Below are 20,472 nucleotides of genomic sequence, written 5' to 3' on the forward strand. Positions count from 1 at the left end.
TGTATCAAACCAATAATTTCAAAGATTCATGGATAATAATTTTATCTCAGATACCTCTGGGACTAAATTGGTCATACTGAAAACTTAATATACTTCCTAAAGAATTTAGAGTATAAATAAAATATATGCAGTATTCTGTAAAACCTGCTATATGTAGACGCCAAGTCAGGTAGACACCAGTCTCTTAAAAGAACAATTTCTCTTCCTCTTATTTTCCCTCTTAATCGTGTCAACAAACTTAACTTGTCTGTGGCTGATGTTTGAATGTAGACCAAATAGAAAATAAATTATGTTGTTGTTACGATCCTACAAAATAGGTAATGACAATAGAGAAACATTTCAACTAAGGAGAGCTCTCTTGCCAAAACACCAAAATATCATAGAGGAAGCAAGCTAACCTTGGTGAGGAGCACTGATCAAGTTACTTTTCTGATGGTCCGTGCTTCCTGTGGCAGGAACAGGTGGTAGTGGAAGATCAAACATCGGCCTTTTAGGAGGCTCTTTCAGCGAACCTGTTTGTCGTATGGGAGGGATTGGAGGTGCAGGCCGTTGTTTAGCAGATACAGATCTTGGAAAAGTTGACGGTACCCCCACAGAGGAATTTACAGGATCCCTTCCTCTCCCAGATACAGAAAATGATTGTGTTCTCTTTTCTAAAGTATTGTTTAACATGGCAGAACACACATTCTTGCTATCTCCCTCTGATTCACCCTTTGTAACAACTGGTAGATCTGACACTAATAAATTGTCTTCTGATTTCACTCTTGTTCGTGGTCGCGGTACTGGTGTTGGTCTTTTGGCTGACGTCCTCTCGGCCGCTTTTGGCACTGCTCTTGGTTCATTTGCTGCTGTAGCTGTTTCTTCACTTTTCTGCTGAATGGAGCTTGCTTCATTGCTTCCATTTTCTGCATTAGGCAATGCAGGACAACTTGATGTTGAATTAATTAGCACCTGAGGTTCTTCCTCACCAGAGGGACTACTGTTTGTAACACTATCAGCATTAGAATTACAAGGGACCATATCTTGTTCTTGTAAACCATTTTGTACACTACCCTGTGGGGTCTTAATCGTTTTTCTGGGAGGCTTTGAAGGGGCCTTCCTTGAAGGAACCTCAGGCTGTTTTGACTGCTCCTGGTGTTGATCCATGTTTACATGCCTAGCATCTTGTGGAAGAGTATCTGAAGCTTTTGAAGCCTCCTCAGAGGGTGTCTCTTTTTCGTCTAAATCTGCCCTCGGTGGTATAGGTGGTGGCGCTTTCAAAGAGCTGGATTTTTTCTTCGGTGGAAGTAAAGGAACGTCAGGAACTTCAGTATCACAGCTTTCACCTGCGGTCACTACGCAACTGTCTTCCTTCGGAAGCTGATTATTACAAGCACTGACACTTTCGTCTCCGCTAATAAAATTTATGAGCGAGCTCTGCGGCTCAGTTCCCGTTTCAGAACTGTCAGTTGTTACTTCCATGTTCGGGCTGACACTGCGATCTTCCTCGTTCTGGAAATCTATACCAAGTTTTTCCCTAAGTTTCTCCGTAAACATGAGAAATCGTTTCCGGTGATACGGCATAACGATTCCCATTTTATCGAGGGCATCTTCATTTATTGAGCAACAGGTCTCCAGTGATGTAAAGCCGTTTGACTCAAGTTTCTCGGCATACCGTTCGAGTTTGACTTCGGCAGAAAGCCAGTCTCTCACCGCATCAAAGTCTCCCTTTGCGGTAGCCATAACAATTCAAACTCTCGCACTCTTGCCCGGATCCATGTTGCTATAGATCAAAGACAAATAGAGGGTTCCTCAGTCGGACTTTAAGTATACACATTACCACCTTAACATTGTTCAAAGCCCTAGCCACATTTACAAATTAGACTATGTTTTTGATATAAGACTTCAGCTTCCGGGACCTGTGGAATGCGCACAATCGAGATGAGGTGTTTTGCTGACCACCCTTCAGTAGTCACGGGATATGGAGGGCATAGCTCGAGGGAATTTAGGGAATAGTTATCCCGGAAGAGAACTCCTTTTTACAGATTTTTTACGAATTGATTTTAAGAAACAGTGGCGAAAACATAAATTTGGGTAACTGAGGGGACATCAAAGTGAATGTAACCAGACAGGACGGAGCATATCAGAATGAAAACATTTTAGGTACCCCCACGTGTTTTCCCCACCACCCCACCCTACCTAAGTAAAGTGCTAAATATAACGCACTGTCGATCCGGTTCGACCCAAAAGTCAAAGGACTATCACTTTGGTTGCTTCGAGAGGTAAAGTTAAATATTTTAACAAGGAAATTTACAAATTCCGCTAACTGTCGCTGGTGGAAATTAGGCTGCGAATGTACCACGAGAGAGTGGGCTGGTTTTGAGAAAAAATTGGGGTTATATCCGAAATTTTTGCAATTTTTCTCACAATCCTTAAGTGTATTTAAGGAAATGTTTCACTGTTAATTGATCTTGAAAATGTAAGAAGACAACAGCATGGCTGAAAATAAAACACTGGACGCTAAAGTGAGTGCAACAGCCATAAACCAAACAAATTCCAAACTGAAGCAGCTTTCTTTAGCCACTCTTTTCACGGGGTCATCTGGCATCTCAGAATGCGTCTCATTGCGCGAAGATTTCGAATTGCACACCCCAAAGTTAAACAAAAGGCCAAAACGTGCGAGAGTAAAAAAACCAAAGTGAAAATAATGACACCTGATAGACTGAGGAATCCGGGAAGTCGCATATGACGTCATTACTGTGGCGGGACGCGGACGAAGAGACGGGATTCAAAGCACGTTTACATTACTTGTACCAACCTTTGAAGAGTTTATCTTTTTGACTCCAAAGTTATCAGTTTTTGGGGCTAAGCTCCCAACAGAGGCGAAATCTAGAACTGGAGGCAGCTTGGGTTACAGTAGCGCACTTTGTGTGCCAGCTTCGCGTTTCTTCGATTCCTAGCCTCAACACCCCACGGAGGTTAAAATACTCTTAAATGTCTTCTATCTCTCGAGTTTTCCTTCTCTTTTCTTAATTCTCAAACATTTTAGCCCACCAGAGTGAGGAAGAATTGTCGTTGACAATACTAGCTTTAGCGAAAGCCCAAACAGTGGAATAATGGCACTGGTGCCGGGGACCAGCTACGAAACCTTCTAGAATCGTAACCTTGTTTCACCTGAGGAGTGTTCCAACTTAATTAAGGGAAACAAGCAGAATTTTTCAGCGAGGCGATAAAAGGATCTTTTTAGATCATTTATTATAGATTGATCATGGCCATGTTAGATTGTATTATCGTTAGCAGTATTATCGACAGTGTTTTTTTTTGTAGTGGGGTCGTATATGTACCATCAAGCCTCCCCCCCCCTCCCATTGGTTACGCCCTTATAAGGGTTTGATTCAATTCCCATCTCTCTCAATTCTCAGCCAGCTGGGCTATTACTTTGATATGAAACCTTATCACAAGACTATTTCAAGAACGTCACCGAACCCGAATTCACAGAGAAAAAGTTCCACGCGAACAGAAAAAGCAAGAACAATACTGTGCTATTTTTGATGGACAGTGCTAAGAATGAATTGTTTGCCCATCTAAAAAGTAATAAATCTATAACTGACGATGGAAAGAAAATTGTTTTGAGCCGTCTATGGTTTTTAAGGAATCTGAAGTTTGATTACAGTTTCAGTTACGATTCGTGTTCAAAAGAGATATCGAGTCTTGCTTCAACAACAGGAAGTCCTAATTAGCGGCCACGTCAGTGAAAACCGTCACCTTCATTGCTTTTATTATGATGTTTGTTTCCTTTTTGCTTACTACCATGCCGGCTGAAAAGTATAAGAACTTCTGATTTATTTAGAGGCTTTTTTTCTTCAGTTTCGAAACCGTTTTATAAATAATAGCAAAAGTTTTGAACTTTTAGTTGTTCAAGCTAAGTACCGTGATTCGCTCTGACGAAGGGCTAACGCTCGAAACGTCAGCTTTGAAACTCTATACGGTGGCCAAATTACATTATCAACTCAGTAGATGAGACCCAAATTACCTTGTCACTCTCACCGACGCAGCACCACAGCGGCTTTAGAAACTTGCCACCTTAATTCAAACCCAGGTACAACAATCATCCGCTAACAATGAGCCAGTTTCATTTCGGTATCACGTAGAGTTTCAGTTAAAAGATAGGCCAGGTTTCCTTAAACATTTATTTTCTCTTTTATTTCTCTTAAGAAGACGCAATTTTTCTAAGAGTTTCAGATTTTGCTTAAGACATGGCCACTATGGCTCAAAATTCAATAAGAAAAAAAAAAAAAAAAAAGAAAAAACCTTACTGAAACGTTTGCCCGTTCATCAGACTTTTCGGAGCCGCTGCGTAATCTTAGACAAAAAAAAAGACAACATTTCTGAAACTTCGTGGACAATTTGTCAAGCTGAAGCGAAAACCTTTTTCAGCTGTTCCGTTCATTCGTCTTTTTCTTCTTACACATGCGCTGCTCTGAGGCAAAGATGACAACGCAATATTTGGTAGCCGACGTTATGCATCATATGACACGCTGAAACCTGCTCGTTGACTGGCGCTGAGTAGTTCTTGTCGTGAGAGAGTTAGGGCCTCAGCTAATTAAAATAAGCCTTTTTCTTATGGAAATATGGTCTCTAAGGAGCAGTCTATACTTGAAAATCTCTAAACACTGGTAATGTCTTAGTGCATAGATGTAAACAAACTTAGCATAATCTCGATCAACTGATCCCCGTCGAATCGCTTTACATTTCTGACGTCATATTACTTCCCAGACTCCCTTTCCGCCCGAAACGAATATTTTTTTTCGTGCTCTGGTGCCCACAGTAGCAGAATAAAGATTTACCGACTTTATAAGCGATGTAAATTACGACAAAAGTCCCTACTTTGCTTTCCTTTTCGTGGGAAAGTCACAGAGATCAATTCCTTGGGATTTTTGCCCAGTTCAAGTTCAGCTTTGGTGAATAATACCGCTACTCGTTGCCCAGGATGGGTGACAGTGTTACTGCAAGACATAGAGCGATACCGGACGATAAAGTGAGTGTTTTTCGTTTTTTTCGTCCCTAATTGTGGTTAAACCTACTCAGATATAATTTCTCTTCCATTCTTTGTCTCTTCCATTGTTTGAAGAGACCGTATTTGGCATACATGGGTAGAACAAGCAACTTTCCTGCACTGAAATTTTGCTGTAGGATCATAAGCGCAGAACAATAAACCCCGAGTGTTTACTTCAAGAAGATAGATCAATAGAATTATTTATTGAAATCTTGGGTTAGGAACGACTTTTATCGAGACTGTTTCGACCACAAAATGAATCTTTGGTTACAACAGTTTGCCTAAAACAAAGCGAAGCAGTTTTCATCATCTGCCTCAAATCATACAGACACGTGTAAATGATGACTCCAGTATGTTAAAATCGTTATTTTGGTACAAAAGTATGTTAAGATTACACAGGAGTTGTTACTACGCGAAGACTGTCTCTAGAACAATTCATTGACAAAGAAAAATAGGTTAGTTGGTGACTTTCATACTTGATTTGTTAAGGGGAGTTCTTTGAAGCGGTTTTATTAAACGCAATGCCCTCATGTTTGTCAGGTTGTTCAGTCATGTAGATGGGCTCATGATTCCGTGGCAAATTTCTTCACCTATTCGACTGCGTTCTTAACAACAAGCAAGAACTCAATCCCGAAGAAACTGGAATGTGTTGTACGTGTTCTGATCATGTCTCAAACAGGAAAATCCCGGCGACTTTGTTAAGTGCGCGCAATTCTTCCGTCGAAGTGAAAGATAAGGACAAATGTCAAAACAGACTAATGCGTATTTTGTGGTGCGTGTTTTTGTGTTTCTGACAGCTCTCGAATCAAAATTACACGACGCGTGGTATATAGATGTCGCCCCTGCTATTAAATTCGAATACATACTGTTTCTTTCTAATGACCATGAAAAATATGGCATCAACGACCGCCTGATTTTAGGCACGAAGGTCGAGAAGCCTTCAATTTTATTGGCGACTTATGTAATGTGTGCCACGAGTATACTATCGATTTATCCCTGTTATGTTCGTGTTGAAATCTTAAAAAGGAAGTTTTTCATGCTAAAGAGATAAATTCTAGATCTTAAATATTGTTGACAAACGGAATCATAAACACTAAAGTAGGTTAGATAGACCTCACTTATGCTCGCTGTTTGTGGTAGTTTCTGATGTTTTTCAGAATCATTGAGTATATCTTCTCGAATTTTCTTCCTTTTATTTCTCAGCAAGTTTTTTATATTTCCATGTCACAAATTTATTACAAATTCAGAAGCAAACTCACGTAACAAGTTTGATTTTTTAATGGTAAGGATCATCTGAATCTTAAATGGATTCCTTTAGCAATTATTTTTAGTCATTAAATTTGTGTATTGTTTTGGTAATGTTGAATACGTTGGGTGGCAAATGAGATCTATTTTATTGATTCCGTGATCACAGATTATAGCACCAAGTGATCTTCAAATTTGTCCATTCTCAATAATAAATATTGTCTTCCATGAGCAGCTTTTATTTTGATGTTAAGACATTTTGATTTCTTCAAAAATAAGGTCATCCTCTTCTGACCCTGCTTAGACTTGCCAAGTAATCGAGAAATGCATGCCTTTACATGGTTTAGACAAATTTGTTTAAATATTTTTGTTTTTCCCTCAGTGACCTTTGCACCCAATTATCTTCTTCACTTCGTTATTTTGTCATGTTTATTTCCTTGGGCAAGATAGATCTGATGAAGAATGAGATCTAAGATAGCTGTTTCTCTCAGTGTGTTTGGTAATGGTGAGATGTCAGATGCAATACTTTAAAAGAGTGATGGTGTTAAAATAGGATCTGTGATCAGGTTTCATGAAGGTGTACGTCTGGGGCAGGTGATTATGTTACACACTGACATGTGACTTTTATTTGGATTTAGATAGGGTCTATATTTTCAGAATTTAAAATAAAATTAAAAGCTCAAGAAAGCTTTGACAAATTATTGAGATTTACCTTTTGCTATCCAAGATGTGCCACATTTGTGGAAATATTTTCTTGAATGGAGCTCTAGACCTTGGCATCGCTGTTATGCTTCTAGTACAGTCTTGGGTGCTTCTTTGGAAACAAATAAATTGATAAGAAATGACAAATCCTTGGTGAAACCACTTTAAATGAGACAAAGTTAACTCAGTACATTGCTTGTTATATGTTAGGAATGTAGTGAAACTCTCTCATACATACATACATACATACATACATACATACATACATACATACAAACAAAGGTTAATTGACCATTCCCCGTAGTGCTTTTCAGGACCATTTTCCCACCCATCCCACCCCAGGGGAGGACATCCACCGCACAGTAATATCATGCATGGGAAATTAACATCTCCTACCCCTAACCCTGCAGGAGACAGGGCCTTCAGTTTATTCGTCCCTATCTGAGAAGACTAGAATATCTATCCATTTCTTGAAATAGAGAGGAAGAAAATTCCTCTAGTATTGGTCCAGCTGGGGCTCAAACCCTTGACCTCCTGCACAACACAATCTGGCACTCTAACCAATTGAGCTATATTCTGCACGCCAAAGTACTTGTATTCCTGAAGGCTAAACTGTACCACTGGATCACCACTATTTTTTTCCCAGCTCAAAGATATCTTAAAAGAGACGTTGAACATTGATGTTTTTATTATGTGTTTAAAATTAAGCAGGGTATATTTTGTCAAGCTTACAATGCTGCAACATCCCTCAACACTTTGTGAGTCTGCTCTTGTGATTTTCACCCTAAAACTTACAACAAGGTGCTGTTGCGAGTGTTATTGCTGTGCAGAGATGCAATTGTTTTGAATTATGCCCACTGCATGGTATGGGGTGGAATCTTTCTGAATAGAGTTGTTTATCAGATAATGTACATTCAGTTAAGTTTTAGATTTGAAAATATCTTCAAGATTTGAGAAATACTTTGTCAGACCTGACAGATGTAAATTTGCAGGAAAATTTATAATTTTGTCTTAAGGATAATGCCAAAATAGCACAGTGGCACTTAACACTAGTGCACTAGACCCTGGACAAGAGGTATGGGTTTGAGACCTGACTTAGTCATTGCATTTTGTCCTTGGGCAAAACACTTTATTCTCCGTATGTCTCTTTCCACCCAGGAGTTTGAATCTACACCGGCAAAATCTGTTTAGGGAAGCTTAAGGAAATATTGGGAGATAACCTGTGGTGGATAGACATCCTATCCAAGGAGGGGAGGGGGGGCTAGCATTACTTGTAGTCACTTTATAGCACAGAAAATAAGATCAGCTTCCACTAGTTGGGCCCGTTGGCTTGATACCAGACTTAACAGCCTTTACCTTGAGACTGATTACCCAAATTTGTATTATTATTTTATGAGCTAGAGAACAAATAGATTTTAAACTAATCCAACTTGGATTGATGAATCCTAAGGAGCGACTATACACCTCAAACTCTGCTTGCAGATTTTGTGATTCCAGGTCAGATTTCTAGATTTGAGACACAAAAATCCCCTTATTCAAGAGTCCTCCTATTCTAAGCAAGTTTTTTTTTGTTTACTTTCCCATCAGATATGTTTGCGGTTGATCCTGGTATCTGGCAAGACACATGAATTTTTATTTTCACCCAGTGACACAGCATATTACATAACACAGCATGTCCATGATAACTGGCCTGAAGGTTTGTTGATGTTGTTTGTAGGTGCTATTAGTTCATTTGCATTCTATTGTCAGTAGGGAAAAGCAATCAGCCTTAGCATCGTTAATATTTTGCTACCAGTATTTTTTTTTTTTTTTTGTTTTAACATTTTAAAGCTTTTTTCTTTTAAGATGTAGAACCTCTAGGTTGTTTGGAGGCATCTTGATGCACAAACCATTTATTCACGTCTGCCAACTTTTCAAGTCATGCAAAAAGTTTAGATTCAATTAGAAACTGGAAGAAATACTATTTACATTACTGGCTGCTTCGTAGCTCTCAGAATTCTAATCTTTTACTCATGCTTGCCTGATTTCAGCCTTTCTATCAGTTAAAACTTCAGTTCACTCCTGTACCAGTATATTTTTTTAGCATAAATTAAGTTTGCATTAAGAAAATATTGGTGAAATGTAATGTAAATGACTGATTTTGCAAATCCAGAAGAAAGAAAGGAACAACATGAATGTGAAGTAAACTGATCAGAGTTCCTGTTGCAAGTAGAGAGATGAATCTGTGATCATTCTTCCTTTCCTTTTGTAAGGTTGGAAGGATGAAGCAGTCAGTTCCCACAATATTCTAAAACTTATTTATCATGGACGATTTTTACACGGAAATGTGTCTTTAGGAGGTAAGTTTCCAGACTCTTTCAATGGTTAGAGGACTGCAAATAATAATGTGGAGAAGTAGGATAAAAGAGATGTTGTTACAAACATTACGTAATAGCTATGCAAAATAGGAAGTTTGTGGTAACTCTTTCCCCTTTTGAGAGTATCTATTTGGTTAGATTGTTTCATTGGGCCATTGAAAACCATCTCTTCAAAATTCTCTTTCCTGTTTTATATCTTAATGGGAGGAAATTGGATAAATTTTTAAGTGTTCTTATCAATGATGCATTCAGCAAAGCAGAACAAGAGTTACACTAAACAAAAGGACAGTTAAAATATGCGTGAAAACATCCTTCTATTCAGTGAAACTTTGTTTTGCATCACTGCTTTAGAATCATTGTTGGTACCAACCACCTTTTTGTTTATTTTAACAGTTTTTTTTTTCTCCAAATGAAGCATGAAACAATAAAACAAACCAAAGGATGCTTCTCTTTTAAGTTGATGGCCACTTGTAGAGATTTACCGGTACTCTTCCATGTAAAAAAAAAAATTGTAAAGTTATTTAACATTCTCTACACAAGTGTGTTTATGTTATGGTTTGAGATTTGTTAAGTGGATTGAAAATGCCAGTAGATGAATTTCACATAAAAAGGCATTCAAAATCATTTTAAGCAACACATATTTTTCTCAGTGCTTTTATTTCTTAACAGCACTTAGTCTTGAGCCTGGTAAACGCAGTGTGATGCACCTCGTAGCAAGAGAAAACTTACCTGAACCAGCCACACAAGGTAACTCTGTCCTCAGTGAAGTGATAATTAATGAAAGTTCAGTTTTGAGAAGTTTGGGGTCAAGAAAAGGTTTTCAGAGTCCTTGGCTTTGAAGACAGAATTTTTTTAACAAAGATCAGATACCATTCTACTGGGTTTGTTAATGACATGCAGCCTTTGTGCCAAAAGGATATGTGGAGGCAATGGTACAACATGCAGGCTGAAGAACAAATATGAATTTAAGTCAAACAGCGTTATCATTACAAGACGGTAGGCGGCGGAAACCAGTTGGCTGTCAGGCTATTTTGTGTTGTCTACTTTGTGAATTGTGATCAAAGACAGAAACTAAGGATTTTTGAACTGACTCTTACATCAATCTCTGGCTAAAAAATACTTTTGTGTCTCGGTATGCTCAAAATCGTATTTCAGAGGGTTTCATTTTCAAATTTTTGTGGGTGAGCATGCCCTCGGTCTCTCCTTGACATGCATGCTCATTGCTTTGCAGCACGCCATGCTTGCTAAACAAGCTTGATTTATTTTAGCCACCCACTCAGTTCAGATCAAATATGTCTTTTACATTTATTTCTTAATGATATCCCATAGTCAAAGATATGAAGAGTAGAATTGTTTATCAAAGAGGGAAATTTCTTTTAACAGGAAATATTCAAATGGCAGTTAGTTAGTTTTAAAATAAAAGCAGAAGTAACAGTTGGTCACAAAAAAGAGTGTTAAGGTAGGAGAAGAGAAAGCTACTTTTAAATGATGAACTGAAAAAAATGAGACTGAATAAACATTGAACTTTCCTGCACAATTTCACTCCTAAGATCCAATTATCGATTATCCCACTGTTTGCTATATACATGGGTTTACTTTGGGCGATTTTTCTTTCATTGGCCATTGAGGGAATAATTTATAAGCCAATACATTTATTGTTTTTATTCAACTTTTCTCTCTTAAACAGGTCAAAGAAATCGTGAGAAAACAAGTGAACAAAGCTGTTGTTGTACAATTGTTTGACTCTTAGTTTAACTTTTTAGATGCTGAAGAAGTGATCCACTCTGTGTTCACTTCAATAGACTTGCAATTAAAAATGTTCAGAGTGTAACTCAACCATAATTTAGATAATCAGTGTGTACATGCATGTAATTATACTTGTGATTTAAGATAAACTCAAAACACTTTTATGAGCAGTTTTCAATGTAGTGTCAAAAGTAATCCTGGATTGTGTTGGGTCAGCTTTACTTTGCTCAGTGATTGGCCCAGAAAACTCTTGCTACTCTTTCAATCAAAGCAATTTAAAACTTAACACAATTGCTTCTTGGTTGCCTAAGTTTTCCTGCATTTCTGGCCCAGTTATTCAAAGGGGAGGTAATGCTATCTAACAGATAAATTACTTTCCAGAAATGTTCTAGGTGTTGACAAGACACACTGCACAATCCAAGGGAGCACGGCAGAATTTATTTTCCCTTGTTTCGGGCATCTTTCCCATATTTCGAGTTGCTAAGTTGCTTTTCCGTTTTTATCCGCTGACCGCTATTTAAGCCGCAAAGCGGTGACTTTCCAAGGTTAGTGCAAAGAGGTCTTTTACAATACACTTGCTGCTTCACGGCTCACCTTGCCCCTTTGGGGGCTCATTCGTACTAACCCCAGAAAGTCGCTGCTTCATGGCTCAACATAGCGGTCAGCAGATAAAATCGCAAAAGCAACATGGCGACTCAAAATACGGGAAAGATGCCCTAAATCAAGGGAAAATAAATTCTGCCGTGCTCTCTTGGATCAAGTTATCCACCCTTGGAACAAAGGCAGCCTGGTTGTTTGCTTCAAGTTCTTATCGGTTTTATTTGATTTTTCTCTTAGTCCCTTTTGTTCATTGAAATTACATAGCTTTTGGTTTTTGGAACACTGGATCAAAAAGTGCTCAATTAGTTAAGTTTAAAAGAAGTCAATTAAGAGAAGTCAACAAGGGCATGAATTGTCAGTTTTTTTAGTAATGTTGAATATTTTCTCCCTTTTTTTACTATAATGTATTATGATCAATGGTCACTCATAAGCTCAAAATAATGGTTTTTGCAGAACATAGTGTCTTTTTTCAATTCCATGCTCTGGTTTACACATTTCCTTAATCTTCAGTCAAAGTGAACTCTTAGGATTTCCATTCGTTGCTACAATCTGTTTTCCAATAGTAAGTCACTACTATTGTGGTGTATGTATCTCTTCTGTGGTGACACATCTCAATCTCTTGTGACAACTCTTGTTTTTCTTAGCAAGAGTCTCATTTGAGACCTCATCTATACTATGTTGGAAAAGGTTGGTATCATAATTGTATTTCAAAAGTCAGACAGTCAGTTGTCATCGCTAACTGGATAAACTGTCCATCAAAACAGAGCTTTTTTAAAACACATTTCAAAGTAAGTAGACTTGGAAACAGGAGACTGAAATTTTGCAAGTTCTTCAAGAAGAAGCTCTTGCTTGCAAATCCAAGAATGCATGCAAGTGTTTCTTTTCATAGATTTTATTGCATTTTCAATAGAGCAATGTGAAAGGGAAGCATTTACTTTATTTTGTAGAGGGCAGTGTGCAGCTTTCGTCATTGTAGCAAAAAAGCACAAGATAAGAAATCAATGTTAAAAGATTTGGATCAAGAAGTTTGTAGAGGTTCAGACAATCAACTTAAAAAATTTAATTGTTTTTAACTCTTGCGGGAAACAAGATGCAGTTTACAATGAAAAAGGGTTGTAGCAAAAAAATTACAACATGTAGGCAACACTATTTTAACCATTTCTGATATCATGATTCTTGGCACTTAAAAAATTCTTTTATGAATTTTTTAAGCTCAATAAACCCACTAGACTCTGATATTAGGCATCTTTTATGTGATAATTTAGAGTTCTTCAAGGAGTCTTTTAGGGTGATATATAGTTGCAATGTGGCACTTAAAGACAGTTAAAATAAATTGAAGGAGCAATGCAAATTATGTAAATCATACTCTGGTGATATTTCTTGTTTTTTTTTACTTATCAAAATGTTGTCAGGATGGAATATCTCATCAAGAATATTCAGCAATGTCATCAACACCTTCCACTATGCTTTGTTTTCTATGTTGGTGCCATTGAAAAAAGGCATTCTAATGAGTTAAATTTAGATTTTGATCAATTTACTTCAGTCCCATTATTTTATGTTAAAAAGGGACACTGTCAGGGTCTGAATTTAAGTAGAGGTTAATTCAAGCTGTTCCTTGGTGTAGCAGAAACTAATGTGAAGTGTTCTCTAGACAGGAGTGTAATTCTCTTGCTTTGTTTCACATCATATTACTGTTACAAACTTTTCTATCTCTAAGAAACTCCTACATGTTATCATAATCATTACTTAACAAATTAAGATAATATACATGAGGAGCTCTTTAGTAGCAATGTTTTTATTGTTATCTTAACACATTTTAAGCCAAGTGAAGACTTATTTACATCATCTCTGCGATTTCATTGAAGTTTTAATTTTTATAAGTTGTGAGTGGGGAATTTCAGATCCTTCTGTGCAATTCCCTTCTAAATTTTTTTTTACCCTTTCATGTAACGCCCAGAGGTAATTAGTGTCTTGAAATTTACTAGTAATATGTTGTTAGACAAACAGGAGCTGGCTAGCATTCTTTTTAAGTTGTCGGTACTAGTTAATAAAGGAAATTGTTATATTCAGATGGAAAAATTTGTAGCATATATCTGGATAAAGTGTGCCTTCATTCTTGAGGACTGTTTTTGCCTATTAGGCATAAATAACTGTTACATTTTTTTATAAAAAAAAAGATTTTATTTTCTTGCATGTTTACCTCACCATGTGTAAATACATTAAATACATTAAATAAACTGCTGAATAAATGTCTTATTGTGCGTAAATGCATTGTGCTTTTGGGAGATATACAAATAATTTAAACAACATTTATTTTGGAAATCTACGTAATTATCTTAAACCTCTTTTACTTCCAAGATCTCATTAGCAATTCTCCTTACTGTCTGCCATACAATTCTTATGATATTAGTTCAGAGAAGTTAGGATTGTATCAACTATTAATCCTCTAGTTGATATTTTTCTTTATTCTCATCACCTGTCTTCTTGATATCATATTGATATTGTGTTACGCAAAATTGTATTGTGTGACTAGCATGACCTTCTGGAAGCTTCATGAGAGTTCAGAGTTTGTTTATTTTAGTATCTTGCATAAGCGTTCCTTAAGCAGTATAGTTTGTAATCTTTCTATAATTAGACTATTAATTGGAAAGTTCTAGAATTTTATTGTGTAAGTATATAGGTAGGCAAGTTCAAGCGAAGTTTTAATTAGTTTTCACAAGCGAAGAGAGTTTGACGTTAGTCATGTTCAGTCAAGTGTGACTGAAGCAGTGTTTATTGAAGTTGGTGGAGGCTGTGTGAGTTTATCAAGTTAAGTGCAGTTGGTGGAGGCCATGTAAGTTTATTAAATTACATGCTGTTGTAGAGTTTTACTCTGTGGAAACTACATTCATTTTTGGAATAAATCTTTTTGTTGCTGTTCCAACAACCCTGAGTTCAGTCTGGTCAGCAAGCTACCTGTCCTCTAAAAGATTACCTGTGTTGCATATTGTAAGGAGAAGTTCTGTCTTGGTCACTCATGGAAGTTAAAGGGTTCAGTTTTGTTCTTGGAGCCTATGTTACAGATCTCTAGCAAAACAGACCTGTGTGAGAGGCTCTCTCGTAGATAGCTGATGGGGGAAACGGGAACTTTGGGTACATGATTGTATTTGAGTAAGGACAGAGTCCAGTCAGTAGGTTGTTAAAATTCCCATAGACCCAAACAGACATTTTGTATTAATGGAAAGTAACCAACCCTCTTAATTTGTTTGTACCAAAACACTGTGGAAAAGTGAAAGACCTCTTTTGATTGTTACATACATACATACATCCTTTACTTGGTAAAGCAGGTTGAGGAAATGGCAGCTAATGCTGATGGGAACCTGCTATCTACTAATAAACAGCTAAAAATATATACATCTCCTAGTATGAATAATCAGTTCCCATCTCCTCACCAACCAGAATACTGATAAAAGACATTCCAGATCTATTGCACACCATTTATAATCACCTAGATGATTTTTGACCCTGATTCAAGAGGAAAGTCAGAAAAAATATTCAGAAAGGGATAAAAATGGAATAACCAGAATCTTCCAAACCTTTCTAAATGACAGAGGAAAACTGAACATCTACTTGCCGGTAGTTCCACTGCATTGCACACTAAAAGGGATTTAGACACGTAATAAGACTCTGTACTCCAGCCAAGTAGCCCATTGAGAGGGAGCATATTCTGGTACCCAATGCACGAAGAGACTGGGAGGATAAACTACTTTCCATGGAAGGCATGCAAATCCATCTCAAGGTTACCCCCTTGCATTTCATCATGCTTCCCTGGCAATTTGCTGGTAACCATTTATTTTTACTCCTAAGAGAAAGGCACTGGCAGTGTGTTTAGCCCCAGACCCAGCCAGGTTTTGAACACAGAGTTTTCAACCAGGAGTCTAGTGCACTCACCAGGTCTCTCCCACAAACAAAAAGTGAAGTTTTGAGATTTCTTTGTGGCATTTATTTTCTTATCATCCACATGCAACCTCATAAACATACATATCTGATTTATACCACTAGTTTAACATGTAACCAAGACTATCTGACAATGAAGTAACATTGATCATCTACTATTATTTCTAAAACAGAACTTCCTTCATTTGAACCACTTTTACATCAATAAGTTAATAATTATTACTGTTTGAAGTGGTACTGGAAACAACATATTGACACAGTTGGTACGAAGCACTTTCATTAACATTCTTCAGCTTGCTTCGAAATCATTGCCTTGGAAAGCAAACACCTTTTTCTGCTGACAATTCAAATTACTACCGCAGTGCAAAATATTCTTGACAAATTGAAACGCCTATATTTAGGTCGTTTTCTTAAAAAGAACACAGAGAAAAAGTACAAACCATCATCTCCACATGATTAATAATTTACTTAAATACTGTTTTCATTATTTTTAAGTCTTTGTGGGCTAAAGCATCACTGTGATAACCAAATCAAATCAGGGCAAAGTGGTTTTTTTTTCTTGTATGTATACCACTTTACTTTCATGGCATTGTTGTGGTATTGTAAAAAATATAGTTGACTTGATGCAAGGAAATGTTGCTTACATGCACAGTCTCGATGTAAGTTGTTATTTGCTCTTAAACCCTTAAGGAAATCCACAAGTAATGCAATACATTTTTAAGCAAACAGTTCTGATCGTAAAAATAGACAATTTAATCAGCTGAAGGATGTAATCATGGTATGCAAAGTACTTCACAAGGAAATCTGTAGCAGCAAGAAATGAGAATTTAAAGGCAGATCTAGGACAGTTCAAAGGTCAACCAGCCTTGTATCAGTATAAATATTCTTTTCTTAACTTCAGATCTTCATTGTTAAAACTGATACATCTTTCAACTAAACACCTGAATAGCATTTAAGTCTCTATCAGAATCTAACAAGATTCTCCTCAAAGAATTAATAAAGCAGACCAAGGTTGAGAATAATACCAAATTCTCCAAACTAACTCTATAGAAATTGTACTGCAGGAAGTAAGGAGAACTGTTAATAAAGTCTTAGGAGCGAATGGGTATATTTTACCATCCCCTTGTGAATTTCCCAGCCTTTTCCCCCAAATTCAGCCTTGTATCTGCTATTGAAAAGGTCGAAGGCGATATACGAGAAAATAAGTTTGAATATCCAGTATGCACTAGTTTCGTAATGGATTAAACCGCGACAAGGGAATGTTTATCAGCTATTCAACGCCTCCATATATTTATCACTCTACTTTTTAAAACTAAAACCAAAACTAATGTTAAAAAATCAAATATCACCAGATTATTCGCAGCAACTTGAACTTTCTCTCTGTTTTACATTGGATAAATTCACTCCCTCAGTGGCAGAGAAATCATTTTTTGCTTTGGTTTGTTCCAATTCGTTCAATCTCTTGACTGCTGCATGGAAGGCAATGTCCACATTTGTTGAGTCTTTTGCACTCGTCTCGTAGTAAGGAATTCCACCAATCTCCTGACAAAAGTTATGCGCTTCTTCTTGCGTCACAACCCTGTCGGCAACGTCAATTTTATTTCCTAAAAGAATAAAAGGAAAGGTTTCCTTGTCTCTCACATCTGCGTAGTACAGAAATTCTTTCCGCCACATGGCCAAATTTTTGAAGCTTTGTACATCGTCAACGGCGTAGACAAGCAAACACAAGTCTGATCCCCGATAAAAAGGCGTCCTTAAGCTTTTAAATCTCTCTTGGCCAGCTGTATCCCAGATCTGTAAGGTGTAAGACTGTCCTTCGACATTCACGTCCTTATTCAAGAACTCCACTCCGATTGTGTGAAAGGATTGGGTGTCGAACTTACCGCTAACAAATCGGTTCATCAGAGAGGACTTTCCAACACCACCATCGCCGAGCAGAACAACTTTCAGAAAAGTCGACTTGCTAGACATTCTGATTCGTCTTAACATACAGTATTAACAAATCATACCAGTTGAAGAGACAACAAGAAATAAATTGCTCTCACTTCGATACTTCAAACTACCTGTGCATCACGTGATTGCGCAGAGTGGGAGACTTCGGTACGAAGTGAGTGATGGGTAACTAGCCGACAGATTTTTTTCGTTGAACGTAAGCTGTAGGAAAAACCCTTTTTGTTTTCGCAAGGTGGAAAATCAAAGTTTAATGGGGAAAGTAAAATAATTCTTGTCCTAACAGTAATATCATCAGAATTGTTTTCTTAAAATCGCTCATAGGTGGGAAAAACTGGCAGTTTGGCAGAGTCACCGTGATATCCCAAGGATATTGGGCGAATTTGGCTGCGTGATAACACTCCCATTTTCAAATTCTGAGATAATTTGAATAAATATGGATCTGGTTCTCCATATTCCACAAAAAAGAAAAATGAAATATCCCAAACATTACTGTATTTCTTATTATTTTTGGGATCGGAGGATATTGTGTCTGGAAGGATAAAATGGTTTCCAGAGAGTTCCAATGGTGCTTGGTTGTGCATAAGACTTTTTTCGCACTGGAATACAGCATAGCTATAATTTACACAAAAATGCCAAACACAAATAATTTCTGACTCATTTCAAGGCTAAATATTCACATAAGCAAGGAGAAAGAGAGAATTTCCTTTAGGGAAAATGAAGCTACATTTATTAAATTATTTTTATTGGGCAAATTTTATACTCAACTTTATGCCATAAAACACTAAATAATAATTAAATTGCAGTAGCTACTTGACCACCAAACAAGGGGTACCAAGTGGGAAACTTTTGCTGTAAATTTAGCAACCAAATCACTAGCCTGCAGAACAGATGTATTTTTACAAAGCATTTTTTAACATTGCACTTGATGCACTGTTGTACTGAATCCAAAGTTGTAAGTTATGAGGTATGGATGGACTAGGTGCATTCCATCCAGTTAGTTGCTGAACTAGTTCAGCAGGTGAAACTAATCTGTCTCTCTTATTTCCTTGAATTACTGTATTCTTTGTTAAAGCAACAGCATAAACAAAGCCATCCTCTCCCATGAATTGCTGCTCAAGATAGAACGCACTCTCATCCCATGCTATGACTCTTGTTTTTAGAAATACTTTTTGAAAAAGTTCCAGTGATCGCCGATAACGCACACTAGCTGCAGCTATTGTCACACCGCACTTACTCTTTCTCATTACACGCATCATTCCACTTGTAATCCACAAATTAATTCTTCCAAAGTCACATTCACGGAGATACCTGAAGTAGAAAAAGGCATTAGTTTTTTCAAGAGCTAAATTTCACACAATAGCTGATTATCATGTTCGTGTCACCCTCTTTTGATGCAAAAAAAAAATGCTAGCATATGACCACCCTTATGGCAGAGAAACCTTTGGCCCTCAAACTTCTGTGTTAAAAAAAGGAAACAGACGGTTTTTCTCTCTTATAAAAAAACACAATGCAGAACACAGAAAGGTATTTATGTGAAATCTTTCCTGCTAATTTATACTTTCATGTTAGTTTAACATCCTTTGTAAATTCATTTTCATGGGATAGTAAAAGTACAGTTTTGCAAGCTACAAGCAGTATTTTAAAAAATTTCCAAGAAATTTTTTTCAAGAAATAACATCCCAGCCAGCACTCTAGCTAATTCTGAGAATTTTCATTCCAAAAAATTTCACTTCTGAAGCAGCCATTATGAGAATCAGTTCCGTCAGACACTCCTTATAATTTATTGAAGATGTAAGAGAAAAGTTATCTTAAAGACATTAGTTCAATACAAATGACGGAACACATGTTTGCAAAAAAAAAAAAATAGTATTTACACACAAAGAAAGTGGAAAAAAGACAGAAAATAAAAGAAGCGAAAGGATAGTCAGTGTTCTAAAAGAAAAAAATTGTAACAACTGGATTCGAATAAGGGATGTTAAAGAGCGAATGAGGCCTTATTGGATTTATAAACCTCTAGGTTTGATGGATACTAAAAATCGTTCATTTAAGATAAAGTATGCTGCTCCCCCGTCAGAGACGAACAAAATTAGTTTGAATCAAGTTACTACTTTTAAAAATGCTCCTGAATAAAAGCCGTGTCATATTATTTATTAATCAGGGACATAATAGTTTCCTTTTCATTTTTTAAAACACACTTCCAAAAAGTCTTCACGATAAATTCCCCTAAAGTCTGCTTATTCATCATGATTACATATCTCACCTAGCATTGTTCATGTGAAGATTCAGATCGATATCCGACGGAAGGACAATAAAAGTTGTCTCAAAAATTTCCAAGAAATCAGGGACTGAAGCTCTGCTGCGGAAAACAATGTTTCTCAAAACGATCCAAGTCACGCGTAGACTCCAATTCACGTCGAAAAACATATAAAGAAGAGGAACTATTAAGGCATATGCTCCTAGTAGTCTCCTTAGAAGCACTGCTGTCACAACAATTGCCAGAAAAACCAAAATCAGATTCTTCGCTCGCCCCATAACTGTCTTCTCAGCCAAAGAACCGATTTTCCGCCAGGCGTCTCACCAAGGCAAAGAATATTAGTCTCGTTTTCAATAAAGCAAACTTCTCTACTCTCTCCCCCCTCCCTCGTCCCGGCTCTTCATTAAAGAAACACAGTGATCAGACGTCAGTCACGGGGATCAATATTCTGGCCGGATGTGAGCCAATTTTTTGCATATATTTCAATTTTGTTCAGAAATGTCTTTTCAATCAAAGGACAAGGTGAACATTTGATAATTCAGGGTGAACATTTGATCATTCAATCATTCATTTGAACATTCAATCAAAGGACAAGGTGAGTATTTGAGATGGTCTTTTGCTCTTGAACAAGCATGGTGACCTAT

General features: G+C 37.1%; 4 protein-coding genes across 7 annotated transcripts in view; 1 reads left to right on the top strand and 3 right to left on the bottom strand.

Annotated features, from left to right (window-relative positions):
* The window catches only part of LOC111338471 (arf-GAP with Rho-GAP domain, ANK repeat and PH domain-containing protein 1), a 38,720-nt gene extending 36,806 nt beyond the window's left edge, over positions 1–1,914 (bottom strand). For 2 of the 3 annotated variants that reach the window (XM_088734347.1, XM_088734346.1), the window contains exon 1: positions 399–1,913. In XM_088734347.1, the coding sequence (XP_088590473.1) occupies positions 399–1,722 (1,324 nt within the window). In that variant the 5' untranslated portion in view covers positions 1,723–1,913. Of the gene's footprint in view, positions 1–398 lie in introns of all 3 variants that reach the window. The other variant, XM_088734348.1, reaches the window with a different exon arrangement.
* A 2,853-nt stretch (positions 1,915–4,767) lies between these two features.
* On the top strand, positions 4,768–13,952 carry LOC111338295 (ubiquitin-like protein 3). Its single transcript, XM_022944747.2, has 5 exons — positions 4,768–5,017; positions 8,570–8,678; positions 9,235–9,321; positions 10,009–10,086; positions 11,027–13,952. The coding sequence occupies exons 1-5, from the start codon at positions 4,970–4,972 to the stop codon at positions 11,080–11,082; spliced, it is 378 nt and encodes a 125-aa protein (XP_022800482.1). The 5' UTR covers positions 4,768–4,969; the 3' UTR covers positions 11,083–13,952.
* Positions 13,953–15,644: 1,692 nt separating this feature from the next.
* On the bottom strand, positions 15,645–17,711 carry LOC111339233 (ras-related protein Rab-9A). Of its 2 annotated transcripts, XM_022945857.2 has the most exons (2): positions 17,505–17,711; positions 15,645–17,225 (listed from the first exon to the last, which is right to left on the bottom strand). In XM_022945857.2, the coding sequence occupies exons 1-2, from the start codon at positions 17,608–17,610 to the stop codon at positions 16,975–16,977; spliced, it is 357 nt and encodes a 118-aa protein (XP_022801592.1). In that variant the 5' UTR covers positions 17,611–17,711; the 3' UTR covers positions 15,645–16,974. The 2 variants fall into 2 exon arrangements, with proteins under 2 accessions (XP_022801592.1, XP_022801587.1); XM_022945852.2 differs by having other exon boundaries at positions 15,645–17,709.
* A 584-nt stretch (positions 17,712–18,295) lies between these two features.
* LOC111339111 (protein THEM6) lies at positions 18,296–20,156 on the bottom strand. Its single transcript, XM_022945699.2, has 2 exons — positions 19,835–20,156; positions 18,296–18,882 (listed from the first exon to the last, which is right to left on the bottom strand). The coding sequence occupies exons 1-2, from the start codon at positions 20,104–20,106 to the stop codon at positions 18,471–18,473; spliced, it is 684 nt and encodes a 227-aa protein (XP_022801434.1). The 5' UTR covers positions 20,107–20,156; the 3' UTR covers positions 18,296–18,470.
* Positions 20,157–20,472: the final 316 nt, after the last annotated feature.

Source organism: Stylophora pistillata, chromosome 9 (assembly GCF_964205215.1).
Source record: "Stylophora pistillata chromosome 9, jaStyPist1.2, whole genome shotgun sequence".
In the NCBI taxonomy this organism is placed as follows: Eukaryota; Metazoa; Cnidaria; class Anthozoa; order Scleractinia; family Pocilloporidae; genus Stylophora; species Stylophora pistillata.

Bases quoted from the DNA above. Each gene is read 5' to 3' on its own strand.
- LOC111339233 (XM_022945852.2), bottom strand. From the start codon at position 17,610: ATGTTAAGACGAATCAGAATGTCTAGCAAGTCGACTTTTCTGAAAGTT.
- LOC111339111 (XM_022945699.2), bottom strand. From the start codon at position 20,106: ATGGGGCGAGCGAAGAATCTGATTTTGGTTTTTCTGGCAATTGTTGTG. The intron at 18,883-19,834 runs GTGAGATATGTA...TTTCTACTTCAG, and splicing joins CTTCACATGAACAATGCTAG to GTATCTCCGTGAATGTGACT.
- LOC111338295 (XM_022944747.2), top strand. From the start codon at position 4,970: ATGGGTGACAGTGTTACTGCAAGACATAGAGCGATACCGGACGATAAA. The intron at 5,018-8,569 runs GTGAGTGTTTTT...CTTTCCCATCAG, and splicing joins GAGCGATACCGGACGATAAA to ATATGTTTGCGGTTGATCCT. The intron at 9,322-10,008 runs GTAAGTTTCCAG...ATTTCTTAACAG, and splicing joins CGGAAATGTGTCTTTAGGAG to CACTTAGTCTTGAGCCTGGT.